Genomic DNA, 16,908 nt, shown 5'->3' with positions numbered 1-16,908 from the left:
TTTCCTTAATTGTTCCTTCCTCCGTAGGGCTCCTGCAATCAACCTCCTTTCAAACAGTTTAAAAGAAAAACACTTATTTGTTGAGCGAGATCTGCGACAGCACACACTTTCCCTTCTCTCTTTTGCTGTTTTCCCTTTCTTTCCCAGGGTGAGTACAAGTCCTGGTACACTTCCAGACCCGAAACGCTGGCGCTTCGCCAGTTGGGGCAGGAGCAGCGTGTCTGTTATCCTCAGATTCCACGTTTGCCTCCTGTTTTCCAGAAAGCCCCAAATGCTCTCGCGGCAGAGCGAACTGCAGGAGAACCAAGCGCTGCTGAAGCGCCTGTGAAACCAGGCGCTCGGCCCCACGCCTCTCCCGTGCCTCGCACAGGACCCCAGCAGGCTGAGCACAGAAACCAAGGCTGGCTCTGAGCGCAAGAGGGGCAGGGGGTGACCTGCACGACGCTGGCACCGAAATCTTCGCTGCCGCTTGGACTGAACATACATATTGGCTACTCACCTGCCCCCCACACCCTCCTGCAGCACGGCGTGTAGGCGGCCATGTTACACGAGCGGCAGCTAAAGCAAACGCAGTCATTTTGCAGATACGCGCGCTATAAAGAAGTGATTTTTCTAGTATAATCCACGCCCTAGGCTGATACCACAAACATGAGAATTTTATTCACATAAGAGAAGGATGGAAAAAAAAAAAAAAAATCAGTTCCCAACATCTCATCCAATGCTTAGAGCAGGAAAAGTAAAACGGGCCCCGCAGCTTCACTGCCTAATGAATGAGTCATGTGAACAGGCACTTTTAACAAACCAGTCTCGAAAGAAAATTTTGAAAACTAAGTAGCTTGTGGGAGGACTGAGCTAACCATACCGCATCCTGTGTACGCTCTTCTTGGCTTTTCTGTTCCTCCCAGGAGCAAATACTCAGTGGCAGAAATAAGAATTCATTAGTCCTCTCCAAATTTTCTGTCCGCGCATTTCTTTGTGCTCTTCTGCACGGTTCGGAGATGCACACCATATGTCGTTTTGGCTGGTTACAGCATAAACAATATAAACTAAACCTGAAAAGTAATTTACAGCAATCCTTCCTATTTCTGCTGGCAGAGAGCACATACGACTTCGTCTGGCTCGGAAGCAACACCTGTAGCTGCCCACCCACCCACGCTCGCTCTTACGGGTTTGGCAGCTGCAGGGACCCACGTGCCAAAGTTGGAAACGCAATTTCTCTTCTCAGCCTCTGATTCCGGGCTGAGAGCTGTCCTTCCGAGCCGGCGACTGACAGCTGGTACTCCTGAGGATGGGGAGAGGTGGCTGGGGGAGCGATGGAGGTCTGCTGGGACCTCAAGTTCCTTGTGGATGGATCCTCATCGCCTGGAAATTGTTCTTTCCTCCCGCCCTGCTTCGGCAGCTCATGCGGACATCTCCACTACCAGCTTTTCAAGCTAAACGAAGATTGTTACCGTGAGTTTTGCAAGACACTACCCATATTAGTAGTGTATTTCTGAGGCACAGTTCGGTGGCAGGAAGACACTGAGACGCTCACTGTCTCAGGTACGACGTTTGGAAACCAGCTCTTACATTTTCATAAATTTCAGCCACATCAAGATCTAACTATCGGCTAGCACCTAGATGAAATGTCTTGGAGGGATGCTACTGTCAGATAGCAGAGTCCCAAATTTAGGAGCAGCAGCTTATACAAATAATTCCAGTGGTCTCATATTATCTTTTAATTTCATTTTTTAAAAAATACACAGTATTGCATAATATTATTTGCAGCTCAAATATTACCTGTATTTTGACAGTGCAGTGGAAGATGTTGGGAAACCAAAATTATGCTGTCTTAGTCTGTCTTCAGAGAATGCAAGCTCTTGCATGAGATTATTTAACTTAAATAAATACTTATATAAAATATGCCAACAATCCAGCTCTAAGACAGTCCCTTTGTTTTAACGACCCAGGCCAAGACCTTTTGGGAAACTGTGCTTGAAGCTGAGTGACTAAACCCACCTAAGGCACCAAATACGTGGCTTGACTTTCAAAAGAAAGCTCCCAGTGACATACCTGAGAAACAATACTTTTAAACTATTTTGAACAGGTCTTAAAGTGATAATTTTTTTTTTTTCTGACCCAGGTGATAAATTACTTTGCCTAATCCATATTATCCTCCCCTGCCCCACACAAACGATCAGACAAGCCTAAAACAAACATCCTCACAGGAAGCTTTATATGTTGTATTGTAATGATCTAGCTTGCTAATGTTCTCAATCATATGTATGCAAGCAAAAAATAAATATTTTACTTCTGAGGTCTACAAATAAGATTTAGAAAGCAAGTAATTTAAACCATGCCTTTATTAAAGGGAGAAAAAAAAAAAAAGCCAGAGTTTACTAAGCCTTTGGTTTGCAGAATGGGAGACTAGCTTCAGGGAAAACGAGTACATTTTGCTAATAGCTGGATCCAATTTAAAAGCCGCCATGAGACAAATCTAAATCACTGAACAAAAGCAACATACTTAGAGATCTTAGAAAATGGGGTAATTCGAAATACAGTAAGAGCTATTGTCCAACAAAATGGAACCTTTATTAAAGGTAGGAGGCATATGTGATCTTCATATAACACAGGTTCAGACTCTATTGAAAAAAAATTATTTGAACAACTTGAATCTTAAATTTTAATTAAAGAGTCTCAGAGGCCAGACTCCAGTCTAATTTGCAGAGGAAAAAATACAAAGAAACTTTTTCAAAGAACCAAGCTATGCTACTAAGTTTAGTTTTAATTAACAAGAAGGAAGCTGGTATCTCCAGCGCACTGGAATGCTGTTCTGTTCCATCTGAAAGCATTTATCTCCAGTCTCTTCCTATCTACACATAAATTGGATTCAAATATTAGATCATTTTCCTAGATAATTAAGGAACAATGCCACATGTTACAGGGCAATATTTGGACTAAAAAACAGGTTTTACAATTGCTGAACATGGAAGCATTACAGTTTAAGAATTGCCAATTTTACAGTGTGTTTAATGATCTAATTTTTTCCCTCTATCTTAGCTGAAACAGTTACTCTTTAATACACCAGCTAAGTTGGCATCAGTGACTTCTCAGTCTGTATAGTCTGAATTTCAAATGGGCATTCCTATCTTCCATGCCACAGTATACGCATGCTTTAGCATGCAAATCTGCTTTCATGAACATTTACCCAAGTAAGATGATCAGGGATGCTGAAGCAGCTCAGAAGGAGCAATGAAACAGCCATGTGTGTTACAACTGTGCTGACAGAGTATCAGTTCGGCAATCTGAAAAAAATGTAGTCAATAGCCAAAAACCTACTGGATGCAAGCAGAACGGATTCATCATTCTGACAAGGATTCTGTAATTGCGATTATTGTCTATGCCAAGGGTTTGTCAGGAGACTGAGCAAGGAAGCGGTCTGACAGCTTAAATGAGCTTGTATTTTGGATCAAAACCTCCTGGACTTTTCACAGCCTAAGTTATCTCTCAGGTCGCGTAGCACTCGCTCTGACAACACTGCAGGGCCAAGGAAACCATGGGCCAGCTACAGCGTCACAGCAGCAGCCACCTTTGATGGCAACCTTTTTTCCTGAGACCCTCACAGTGTCAAGGTTCAATTAATGCTGTTTCTTATAGGGCGATGCTCTTTCTCAGAATTAAACACCTAATTTTCCAGAGCTACGGTCAAAATCATGATAACACTTCAAATTTTAAAAACGGCTTTTGGTAGCCTTACTTATGCTGCATTTTATTTTGAGTACTGGGAGGAATTGCTGTTCAGTGGGGATAGGGGCGGCTGGACCCGGGGCTGGTTGAGCTCACTGAGCCCCATCACGCTCTGCGTTGGACATCATCGATTGTACAGGCAGCCCATGCCCGTTCCTGCCACCTTGGGCAACCTCCTTTCCCTCCGTGCGTCCCACAGCACGAGTGTCGTAGCCCACTGACAACCCAGCAAGATGTAGCACAGTCATTCAGGAAACACTACGGTAATAATGGGCTGGCTAATCACAATAGTTTTTGTCAGGAGCTAACTGTCATTTCGAGGAGAACTATGTAGAGGTCTAAATACTTTAAAACCTGGAGTATGAACTGGTCATTAAAAAGCAACTTGAAATCTAATTTTAGCAGAATACCAGGCTTTAGATTTTGGTAATATTGGTAGCAATATCCTACTTCCTTAATTAATTTTACTCCCTCTGATTTGCGTTTCTGCATAGATCAAGCACGTGCACGCTATGAGGGGTGCTGGCAACAGGGGAGAAGGACTTGCAAGCCCTATCTCTCCTTCCTCCGCTCAACAGCACTGACGGAGCGCTGTGGGGAGAGCTCATGCAGCAACTGCCTCCATTTAGTAGCAGAAAAGAGAGGTGTTGTACAATCAAGCTTTTAAAAAACGAATTCTGTCGTTTGGTCAATGGCAGGCTGTGGGACAACTGGCAGCTTTTGAACCTGTAACTGGGCAAGCGTGCCAGCAGGTCAGGCAGCGTGCTCCCATAGCTGTGCAAGCCTCGATTAGCAATAGGTGCAGGCTTGGAACTTCTCGCCTTTATAAACGTGATTTATGGGCATCTATTTCCTTCCCAGCCTTTTGAATTCCCGCTCCCCTCCCCTCCAACTGCACACTCCTGTTTTAGCATTCACCCAGTTCTACGTAACACAACTGAACCTTACTGTTAAAAAGTTTCTGTACTAGCACAGCCTTGCTTAAGAGCAACCCGATCAGATCCCTCTGCTCCGGCTCCCACAGACCATAAACACCACTCCACTTCCACACCTCCAAATCAAACATGTACCTCTCCACAGCCAGCGTGGAGGCTCTTCCCTACATAAGCATACAGAAGCCCAGGAATCGCCAAACATGCTGCTCAGGAAAGTCCAAGCAGAGCAGAGGGCATCCCTGCTGCTCTCTGTGATCAGAAAGGCACAGCGACCAAAGGGCAGCGTTTCAGGACGAGACTCATTCCTGGCAATGAAGCACACGCTGAGGACTTGTTTGGCAAAGACAAACGCCCTTTTTTCCCCACCTCAGGCTCACGAACAGAGAGCTCCCAATTAGAGACCAGACACTCTTCTCCCTATGTGGGCCCCATCTGTGATCGATGACATCTGCGTTGGTAGGAGAAAACTTTCCAAAACAAGTCAGAAAAAGCAAGTGACTAAGAAGCCATGTCTAATCCTTCTTCAAAGGTGGCACAGGCGGTGTCTCTCTTCTGGTGTCAAAGCTGTCACTGTGCACAAGGGACTCGGTTAGGACACCTGATTCTGTAATCCCAATGCTCCTCGTCCTGCCCCTCCTCGCCCCGTCTAACAGGAGACAGACACACAACAGGACGTGGCCTCCAGTTTTCGTTCTTTTTTTATGGCGGACCAACAAAGCGATGATAGGACATCGCTTTGATGGTTTGGGCGTAAGACTGGCTTGGGCTTTGCTTAGATAAGAAGAGGGCCACCAGCGCCAAGCTAGCGTGACAGCTTCAACAAGGCCTGCTGGGAGAGCGCGTCCCCGCTGTGCCCGAAGGCTTTTCTCACCGCGTTCCCGTTTGTGCCGCCGCCGTCTCCATGCTGGGGGGAGCGGCTCCTACATCACAGTGCATGTGAGGTAAGGAAATGTTTAACACAGCATGTGAACTCACTTAATTTGAAAAACAAAGGTTTTTAAAAATAAGCCTTAATTAAAAACATAAATACACTACTTATACTGGAACCGAATGCTTCCCCTTTTCCCCTGCCTTTTCAGCGTTGCCGGTTCAGCACGCCGGAGCGTTAGTGCCGTTCACAGCTTGCCGCAATATGGAGATGGCAGAAAAGACGTCATCGGCTGCCTTTTTAACAGTTTCACTGCTTTACTTTGCTGTGGTGCTGCTGGCTCTCAGGAGCAGGGCTGCCTTCTGGCCGGCAGCAGCAGAAAGCCTCGCGTCGCCCCGCAAGCCTCCCGCACCCCTGGCACTGGGAGACGTGCTGGCGTCCCCGCGGGACCCTGCACCCGAACACGGTGGGTCCCAGCCCCATGGTGCTCGCCCTGCGCCCGCGCCCCACCCTCGGGCACCTCGCGCCTTCCCCGTCCCCGCCGGAGGGCTGGCAGGGTGCTCCCGGGGCTCTGCTCCCGCCCGCCCGCCATCCCCGCTCGGCCCTTCTCCCAGCTGGGTGCTGGGGTGAGGGTGGCTCCCGCGTGGAGGCACAGGCTGTGGGCGAGTAAGGACGGGGTGCTGGGGGGCCGGGAGATGCTGCACCTCAGAGGGAGGGGAAGGAAGACCGGGTCCCAGCCTCAGGTACAACCAACCTCACACAGCAGCCTCTACCAAGACGTACTGCTGGGACAAGCCCCATACCTTCAGCAAGGTAAGTCTGGCTTGGGCATATATAGACGTCACAACTGACACCTCATTCGAAATGCATCACCACATCTGCCCTTCCATCTCATATACAACCCCATCCACATTCCCTCTGACACCCTACTGAAATGCCTGTCTACAATAATGGCTAGAATATCTCTGGTATCACTGTAAATTTTTTTAATATCAACATTGCGAGTGATTCAAATACTTCCCATCACCACTGTCTCCCCCAGCTGTCTCCAGACCGAGTCTGCCTAGCACTTTTACCCATACAGTGTTCGTATATGTATTTCAACACAAGCTATTTATACCTGCACATAAAAGCGTGCTGGGCTTATAAAACCAAACGTTGTAGTGGGAAAAAGCACATAAACACCCATACATCTGAAGCAGAAATCCAACTCTGAAGAGCTTGAGATCAAGCACACCAACCATCTGTTACCAATTATTATTGAATTATAACTCCTGTTCAGCAAAAGGAAAGGCTGCTGCAAGTATCAAGGCAACAGTAAACTATCCCCTTTGCTTATGCCCCTCTCCATCCCTCTACTTCTATCTCCTCCCTCTTGTAACTAGAGGCAAAAAAAGTGCCTTCCTTTTATCTTTGCTCTCCCACAGTGACTGTGGTCCAAACATTTGTGATTTCCAGGCCAGATTACTGTCATAGACAGAATCTGGAGCTCCATATGACAATGAGACTCAGATTCCAGGCAATGAACAATGTGGCTGCCTGGCTTTTCCACAGCTTAGGTCACAGCTGGCCTACCCAGCCCGTGCTCACATCCTTCCAATTTTGCATAGTTTAAAACTTTGCTCCAACTTTCAAAACCGTTAAACATGAGATTTTGACTCTAAAGACAAAAGACCTTTCACATCACTCTCACACACCCCTTTCCCCAACCCCCAGCAAAAATTCTTATGTGAAATATATATTGATTTTATAAACCCAGAAGAAACATGCTCAGTCCTGAAATGAGAACATCTAGATTTTACTCTGTGTTTCAGATTTTTGAGTCATCTTCTCCTCTTTTATTCCCTGCCCCCAAGCACACAGCGACCATCGCTGCTTAGGATGGTGCTTATCCCGTATGGAACACAACAAAATTCCTCTCCGGGACACTGCAACCCCAAAGGTATTTAAATGGCACGGAGTTGAAAGGAGGACAGCAGACTTTTACCCACACATTATTAAGTCGGTGACTCAGCACTGGGACCAGATCTGTGCGGCTAAGGTAATGACGTCAGAACCAGCTTTGGTTAGCAGTTTTGAACTGTCCTGTTTCTTGCACCATTTAGACCTCACAGGCTTATGGCATAGCACATTTTTTGCAACTCTGTGGTCCTATCCAGGCATAACCTGCATCTGCAGTGAGCCTTTATACAGGAATGAGCAGTACTAGATGAGCTGCTTGGATGTAGCCTCAAAATCAGTTTATTTCAAATAAAAAAGTATCTTCAGATTTTTTTTTTTTTTCAGAATAAAAAAGGAAAAAAAAAAAAAACCCAAACCACAAACAAAGAGGATGCACCACACAAGCACAAAAATGCCTACAGCTTCAGAATGAAACAAAAAAAACTACTGCTGATAGCTAGGAGCTTTTATTTGTATTTTTAAAACTACATTCTCCTTGACATCCTGGCCGCTATGTCAGTGCTATCATATATATATGCAAACAGAGTAACCTTTTAAATTTCATTACAAGACCAGGCAGTTTGTATTACAGTGCTAGGTTTGTATTGCCCTACACAGAAACACTGTATAAAATTTCATATAAAGCAGTTGCACCCAATTCAGAGCACCTTTGGGATTGATTTCAGAAGCCCAGAGGACTCCACCACTTTATTCTCCTTTCAATAGGACATAGAAAAGCAGGAACTACCTCCAATCTCTTCCTCCATGAATTCTTTGGATAAACAGTAAAAAAACCCAAACCAACCCAATTCCATATTTGATTCCCTCTTACCATCAGCTCCCCCACTTTCCAAGTCTCGCTAAGTTGTTGGGCTGCCAGATAAGGAGGAGATTAAGTCCCAAAACCAGTTAGAAGAATAAGGGGCGATAAGTGAACAGCGCCGGTAACGGCACTAGTCAGGAGCTTGGAAGCTCCTGTTAATGCCACCCAGCAGCGAGTGAGATCACTTGGAACAAACGTGTTGCTGTTGGCTGCTGGAGGGGTGCGGGATCGGGAGTGCTGACTGGTGCAAAGCTATTTCCAGTGCTCCATAAATCTTGCGCTCTGATCATGCCCTTCGGAGAGCTAATGCTGATGGAGGGATTTTCTGTTCTTCTCAAGTGGCTGGAAAACCCCCCCATACTTTGCATGTAGCAACAAAACAAACCCGAATTATAGCTACTTGAGATTATCCTTTGGTCAGTCTTACAAATTCACCCCAACACACCCACTCAGTTACAACGGGCACATAAGCCAGTCGTCCTGGGAGAGGACTCCCACTGCTGTTACCGGAAGCGTTTTTCCCTCATCCTGTTCCAACACTCTTAGCCTCACACTGAATTTTGGGTGTCATCTTTGTGAAGCAAGTGCCATACTCCTAGAAGATACCCTTTGCAAAGTTCCTTTCATTGGGAAAAAAATCCAACTCCTGCAAACGCACACTTGTGAAAAACTATCTTTACCAATAGCGATACCAATACCATCTGCGCCAAAGAGTTGAACATTAGATACAACACAAGTAAGAACATGAAACAGGGTGAAGGCTCAAAACATATCAAGATCACAGAGGACCTTTTGACAAGTGGCTGCTGCTCCGGTCCGTGCATTTCCTTTGTAGGAGATGGGGATAGTCTACTGTACTCTGAAATTAGCCCCTTTACTAGTGAAAATGGGAAAGATTTTCTATGACAGTGAGATACTCTCTGCTAGTATTTGCCAGGGCAAGTATCGGGAGAAGAGCAGGAAAAAAAATAATATTTCTGTGAGGATGAGTGTGAAAAGCGGGTAATAGTACAGAGATTTCACTTCATAAAAACTCTCATTTCTTCCCTCTTCTTTCCTTTCCATTTAATGAACATACCACCTCAGTAATGGTTGGGTATACAGACCTCAAATATGATTCATTCCAGAAACAAATCTGGCATGCAGGCTGACTGCTGTACAGAGCTTTTTCTAAGTTCCTAGCTTCTCAATACTGAATTGCTAATTGCAATTCAATTGCAAATAAAAAATTCTTCAATGTAATCTTACCTATCTCTAGTGCCACAATAATGCTCTGAATATAACATTAAGAAAGGAAAAGGCAGGTGAAATTCATTTTGCATCCATGATAAATTTTCACAGCAGCTTAGTAAGTCCTGCAAAACATACTCTCGTACACAAAATAAGGCATCTCCTCCTGACTTGAGTTGAAATTGAATAATAAGCTGTGTGTTTAAATATGGAATAACTACAGAAACTATTTTTACTTTTGCAGAGACAAAACAATACCGTATTCACTTATCTTCTGAAGAAAGTAATGTCCTGTAATATGGTCATGAACTCAAGCTGTTACCTTTTTCATCTATTGAATTGATGGTTCATACCAACAATGACATAGGTTAAGGAAAAGGATCGTGTATCTCCCTGTTTGGTTGCAATGCCACCATCTGAAACATGCCTATCAGTTGATCCATGGTCCAGTCAAGAAGGACTGGCAAGCCTGCGGAGGTATTTGCAACACATCGCTAATTTTATTCAAAAGCTGGAGGCTGCTCCTGAGCCCCGGCCCCAAGGGAGGACTAGCCCCGTGGCTGTGCTGAAAGGAAAGCTCACCGAATGCCTTGTCCGCCTGCAAGCGTGGACTGACCTTTCCTGAGCAGCTCCCTTTTCCCACCCAGATTTACACTGTACAGAGCTCTGTTCCATAAGGGTGCCTTCCAACAACGCCCAGCCGCAACTGGCAGGATAGCCGAATAACGCGGTCCGAGAATGTGCTCAGCTCAATGCAGTCTCCATCAGATGGAAAGCGCCAAGACAGATATTGCATTGTAATTCATTTGTACTTCCATGTCTGCCGGCTTTTCACGGGCTAGGAAAGATCAATGAATCAAAGTTATTTTGTCCTAAACACAGTTCTCACCACTTTCAGGACCCCAAGCACCTTATATGGTTTGTATTAGCATGACTGGATTTCTGTCAGTGAAATAAGATGCCACCACTTTATAGCCTTGGTCTCATAGGCAGACCTCATGCACAATGAAGTAGTTGTGTGCGAATGGCTTTATGCCACCCACATGACTGACGATATTATGATCTTAACTCATTTTAGTCACATTTTCTGCAGAAACAGTTATAGTCTCTCCTCTCTCCCCAAAATATACCACATTATGATCCTGAATACAGGGAAAGCATTATGTAAGCGAAGAGCATTTCAGCCAACTTGCTGAGACCAGGAAAACTAACAAAGCAACTTTCCATATGCTGTGCAGGCAAGATATTTTATTAAAAAAGGGATGCCTGCAGTAGGAAAGAAAGAAAAGCTAACTCTACGGTGAAAAGTCTGGGGAAATACACCATAAATCTTTCTGCTTCATCCACACTTTGTGTTTTTTATCACCAGGTCTTAGACAACTCAGCAACAAGTAAAGCACACTTGCAGAAATATTGTCAAGTCTTAAATAGGACTGAAAGTGTTGCACATGCCCACTGCCCTTCTCCTATGGCCTTGGTGATCTTTTCCCTGTCACCTTTTTTACTATTCTGCAGGCTACTCAGCCGTCCTGTGATCTTGTGTACACACAAATTACAGGTCTCTCCCTGACCAAATGAAGATTTTAGAACAGAAATAATGGAAATAATCACAGGGTTCTTCTAGTTAACAGATTCAACTGAGTGTTATCCCAAGCTCCCAGTGTTGTCTGCAGACACTTGTAACTAACTCATTCCAATTTTTTTACATTAAAGTCCTCAACAGCCTATGCTCAAACAAGATAAGCTTGCATAGTCATATCAAAACAGGTGTCATCAAAGTTAGGAGGACTTAAAAAAATACTAGCAACCAAAAACCTTCCAAGTAGACCAGCTCCCCACGTTCTGCCAGATGCTAGACATTGAATAAATTAAGTATCTGCATAAAACGGCCACCTCAGAAAGAAACAAACCAAAACCAACCCCAGACCCACCTTCAATTCTGTTATCCTGCTGCGCTGTCTGATGGCAACTGTAGCTGCTTTATAACATACCCCAGTTCCCCTCAGTCAGCTGAACTTCCAGCTGGACTTTGTCATCTTCAGACTGCACCTAGCTTCCATAATGTTTCTCTTGGACACAGGACGTGCTATGTCATGGAGATGTAGCCTGTCTATGAGCTGTCTTACTATGTAGCAGGAAGCGGCACAGCAAGAAAATAGGGAACAGGAAGAGAAAACTGAGGACACAATCATTCTTCCATGCAATTGCCTCCCACTTGTCTGACAAGGTCTGAGCCACGATGGGCTCAAGGCACGGAGAGGTGATGGAAAAATGGCTTTAAACTTTGAAACTTTCCTTGCTCTCAAAACGTTGTTTAAAGATAGATTGCATATGCTCAGTTCAAATAGTTGACATCAGTGAATTTAATCTCTGGAAAACAAACTTGTAGTTTTGTGCCTTCTCAGATGTTCCAAAGTTTGAACAGTAAATGGAAAATGAAATCATGATTTGTTATACAAGCAGACTGAAAAAAAATAGGAGGGAGTCACAAATTCTGCAATTAGGCAGACGCCCTACAAGCCTCTTGTAGCATCCAAGGCTGGGGGCAGACCAGTTTGAAATGTGATTAAGCCATCACTATCTCACTTCTGGCTCTTGCAGCTCAAAGGTTGCTATCACAGATGTGTTATGCATTACAAATCAGAAATATGTTACCTAACCTCTGATTTTTTTTAGCCGAGGCATTCAAATCAGTGTCTGTCTTAGAAGGGACAAGCTACCACTGACCTCCTACTCTCCTCTGAAGCTACATATCTGTGGTGAGATCTCATTTGAGAGAGGACAGGAACTACAATGAGTTGCAGAGGAGATCCCATAAAGGACGCAGCTTGAGCACTCCTTGAAGAGAGATCAATAGCTAAATTCCAGCCAAAGGCTGACTCACGCCTCTCTCCTCTCCTGGCTGCTACGAAGAATCAAAACAAGGCAGATAACCTGCTTGCAATCCCTCCTCTCCTTTCCGAAGCAAGGTGTGCTCCTACACTGGTAAGGCTGGACGTGCACATGGTATCAAGTGGTCAGGAGACCAAACAGTGCTGTTGGCAACCTGCATGTTGCCGTGGGCAAGTGCAGACACCGCCAGGTGCATGCCATTTTACAAGCGCGCTGAACTTTAAAGTCGAAATAAAGATGATTCAGAAATACAGATACAAAAGCTTTAAGAAACATGAACGAGGACTCCCCATGCTGTACTTGTGTAGGACAAAACAACCCCCAGAACGAGCTCTCTCGCAGCATTTGTGAAACTTGAGTTAGTGAGCTGTGTTTCACAGGCTTCTCGATGAGTGAACTGTAAAGTAACTCAAAAGACAAAACAAGCCCAATACACATGTATCCCATTTCAGGTCAACCAGGCTCAAGCAACCTTGGGCAACTTTCTCCTAGTACTTTCCCAGTGCTAGCTTCGGTGTGGTGCTTCAACAGCAGCGTGCTACAGGACTGAAGTGTCCATACAGGACATTCAGGTCCTTGAAAATGGGCAGAGACGGGGGGGTGGTTCTCATCTCAACAGTAAAATGCACCAGGCAACTGCCCCCTTTACTCCCCCCAACACACTTACCTGACGAGGTGAGATTATCCAAATCCTTTACTTTTTCCACATAAGTACAACAAAGTGTGGAACATTCTTGCCCTCACAACAGCACTCAGCAGCACGTATACAGGCTATTCTTTATATTCCCTCTGATGCTGCAAGGCGGCCTTTTAGCTACCTACAATACATACAGCCTTCCAACTCCTGAGTGTGCAGACAACATTTTATGTACAATTTTTAAGACCAAACTTTGTTTAAAATACAAAAAACCATACTACTTTGTGTACCACTGTCATATACTACTGGCCATATCATTGCTAATCCCTACCGGAGGATTAATGTGAATTTAAACGCTACTTGTCAAAAATAAGAAAACAAGTCCTTATTTCTTAACTTTCTGCTGCTGGATGGAACACAGCTGACAATGTTACTTACACAAACCCCTGAATAAAACCTCTACCATTGACAGTTTCCATTTCTTATTGGTCTGCCTGCAATCTTTTATGCTTGTATTTTTAATGATCCATTTCTGACTTTTAGTTACTGAGAACATTTGAACTCCAGTAACACAACCGGATCACTGTAAGTGATTAATGTCTTCACAAATCAAATCTAGACAAGAACAGCTCAGCTATAGGCCTGGGCTGCAGTTCTTTGTCCCTGGGTCATGACAAGAAAAATCCCTTGTGCACATATTGGAGAAAGAGGCACGAAAAGTCCTTCCCTCAGGTACGTGAGGGCGTGTAAACTAACATTCCCTTTCAAGGACTGTAGGTGTCTGGTGTCCGATGACTGGTAAAATGCTAATGGTAATGTTATCTTAGTTGTACTTCTCAACGTCTGCTAAGCCCTTGGTTTCACCTTGTAAAATAAAATGGAGATTATGCTCCTTTCACTGAGGCTGTAATTTTGTGGTTTGTTGTTGTTTGGTTTTTTTTTTTTTAAAAAGAAAAAATTCTGAGAGATCACTTCTGTACTTTTATATGACACCTCAAGGAAGAAAGCAAGCCTGAAAGTGGAGAGAAAGGAAAAACCTGAGAAACCAAAGCTTGTGGCCTGGTGCTTACAATTCACACGCATGAAGCAGCAACACCACAGCTATTGCTTTGATCTATCTCCCTATTAATTCCTCTTCCCATTATAGCACCCCTGACATTTCACTGGTATTCAGATGCGATTAAAATATATTCTAATACCTATAAATAGAAATGTTGGTTCAAGCACTAATTAAAAACAAATCTGGCATTTGGAAACCTGTATCAACAAAAAAGCAAAAAGGTGCAGTAAACGGCAAAAGTCAAAATGTTGTCCATTTTTTTCTGAGAAAAAGCTAGACTTCTGTTCTATCAATCTTTACGTTAATGTTTGGATTCCCAAGTGTTTATAAGTGTCCACCCAGCAACTGCAGCATAAGAGTAACGAGAGAGATTTTGCACTCGCCTTCAATTTTAATTATTGCCGTAAAGTTCCAGTTATAACAAGGTAAGTCATGCACACTGACTTTCCGCAACCTTCACAGTAGTTTTTAATTAAACAAGAGTCAAATGTCATGTTAAGTTTACTGTGCTCCCTCATTGCACATTAGTTTGATCATATGCTACTTCATAACTAAGCCTTGTTTATATATAAATCTACATATCCTTTATTTTCATGACCGATTCCTCCTTCTTACCTCCCCTCCTGAACACTACATACTCAAAGCAAAGACCCATTGCAAGGGTGCTTTCAGCCACAACTTCTGCTGCCTTAATTGTCACAACTCTCCCAGCTTGAGAAATCCATGGGTTTCCACAAAATAGCCAGCGCTGCGTGTGGTAATAATGATTTACTGGTTTGCCCGCCAAAGACATTAAGCTCTTTGGAGCAGCGACGCTAGCCTCCTATGTGCCTGTGATGGGGAAGGCACATTTACAGTATCACATAAAACAGTGTTTTCCTCAGGGACTGTTAATACCCCTGGCACTTACTAGAAGCAACTGTAAAGAACTGATTCCCCCTTAAACTCATGCCCCAAACCAGAACATACTGTAGTCTCTCTGGAAAGCAAACTTTTCTAAATCCCGAGTGAGACTTTGGAGCACTCAAAGAGGAGCGATATGGGCTGATCATGGGGAAAAACAATTTCATACCCTAACAGACACGACTGCATTTGGAGACAATACACACAACTACAACGAACTGGGCTCTAATACACAGTCACCATGACATAGTGAGAAATTTAACACTTGAGCAAATGTGCTGCCCGAGGTATATGTACCGTAGTAATGACATCTAGGCTGCACTGTCTCCTACCACGGTATGCAAACACACCTGGACCTACACAAAACACACAGAAATACTGAGTTATTAAGGCCTCGGAAGATGCAACAATACTGGAGTTAAGAACATCCAATTTCAGATTGAGACATGGAAAAAAGAACTTGAATGAGCCTGGATCCTAGTGGATTGCCATCACTCCTAGTCAACAACGCAATGGCGTATGTTAGGGAGATTTTTTTGAAGTGAATTACCTCAGCATCTTGCTCCCGGAGCTGGTATGTTTTCTCTAAGCACTGCAGTATTCTAGGACACAATGTCTTCTCCTCCAAGAGAAACTCCAGAAGTAAGACCAGCTGGTCAGGGAGAAGCTAAGAGGAAAATAAATGCCATGTGTGAATAAAGATCTCTAATGACTGAGCAATTAAAAGGAAACAAACCAAAGAGGACGAGATTGTGATAACCTGTGTACTTCTGGCATGTGCTTGCAATACGACAAGAACTTCTAGATGGTTTCTGAAAAACCTCAGCGTTTACGTGTCTGCGTTCTGAAAGACTCTGTGCTGGGGCACAATTAAGACTCATTTGCCAGGGTTTTCATTACTACAGTTAGATCAGATCTAAACCGTGCTTATCTTATTGAAACATAATCATAGCTTATTAAGTAAGATTTTTATGGAACACTTATGCTAAGTAATTCCATTTTGTTTGGGCTTGGAAGGAATAAAAAAAGAGAATAATTTACAGTGCATAATTTCAGGAATCAACCAGACATATGAATGTATAATTTTAAGAGTGGCATTTTTATATGTTACACGAGCAATTGAACAATATTCTTACAGTGAACAAAGAAACACAACACAAATAAATGACCCACAAAACAAATGTGTAACGGCACATTTTGAGGCATATTCTAGTGCAATGAGTCCCAAGCCATCCATCATTATGTGGTAAAGATGCATGAATGTTATGTTTGTGGCACACACAGTATATACGTATCTATACATGCATATATATTCAGCAGTTAGTCACCTGACTCCAGAATCTATCATTTTTAAGTTGAACCTAACATTACCTAAAAAGAAAAAGCACGAGAAGTCTGATGTAGCAAGTGCTTAAGTGCTCTGTTTAATAGGCTTATTGGATGAACAAATAAATAATTCAAACAGAGCGCAGAGAGAAATTACACCAGCTGCCAGGAAACATCTATTGGAAATTGAGGGTTCAGGGTGATCAGTCAGAAGTTTGTTATATGCTCCAAAGCTTTCCCCACTATTCATCATCGCAGGGCACCAAAAGAGGAAGGGGGAAGGGAGGAAGAATGTGAATTTAAGCTTTTGCACACAAAAAGAAACCAGCACTACTCACTTCTAATGTTCTCCAGACAGATTAATGAAGTAAGATATCCTGTTACTTTAACACTGCTTCCAGCTTTTATCACATTTGGCGATTCTCTGCTCCCGCCTTGCCACCCATGTCCCCCTCTGCTGCATTAATGTGCTAAGCAGGTACAAAATGAAGCCGGCTATAGGAAATGCCTCTTCCAACAACACACCCCACAGCCAGGGCTGTTTATGTGGACGGAACAAGTCTGGAC

General features: G+C 43.8%; 1 protein-coding gene across 11 annotated transcripts in view; it reads right to left on the bottom strand.

Annotated features, from left to right (window-relative positions):
• AOPEP (aminopeptidase O (putative)) overlaps nt 1–16,908 on the bottom strand; it is a 208,725-nt gene that overhangs the window by 9,379 nt on the left and 182,438 nt on the right. For all 11 annotated transcript variants that reach the window (XM_075526833.1, XM_075526844.1, XM_075526840.1 and 8 more), the window contains one exon: nt 15,566–15,682. In XM_075526833.1, the coding sequence (XP_075382948.1) occupies nt 15,566–15,682 (117 nt within the window). The remainder of the gene's footprint in view (nt 1–15,565; nt 15,683–16,908) is intronic.

This window comes from Mycteria americana, chromosome Z (genome assembly GCF_035582795.1).
Source record: "Mycteria americana isolate JAX WOST 10 ecotype Jacksonville Zoo and Gardens chromosome Z, USCA_MyAme_1.0, whole genome shotgun sequence".
Classification (NCBI taxonomy): Eukaryota; Metazoa; Chordata; class Aves; order Ciconiiformes; family Ciconiidae; genus Mycteria; species Mycteria americana.
The sequence above is the reverse complement of the archived record's forward strand: the minus strand, read 5'-3'. Positions and strand labels throughout refer to the sequence as shown.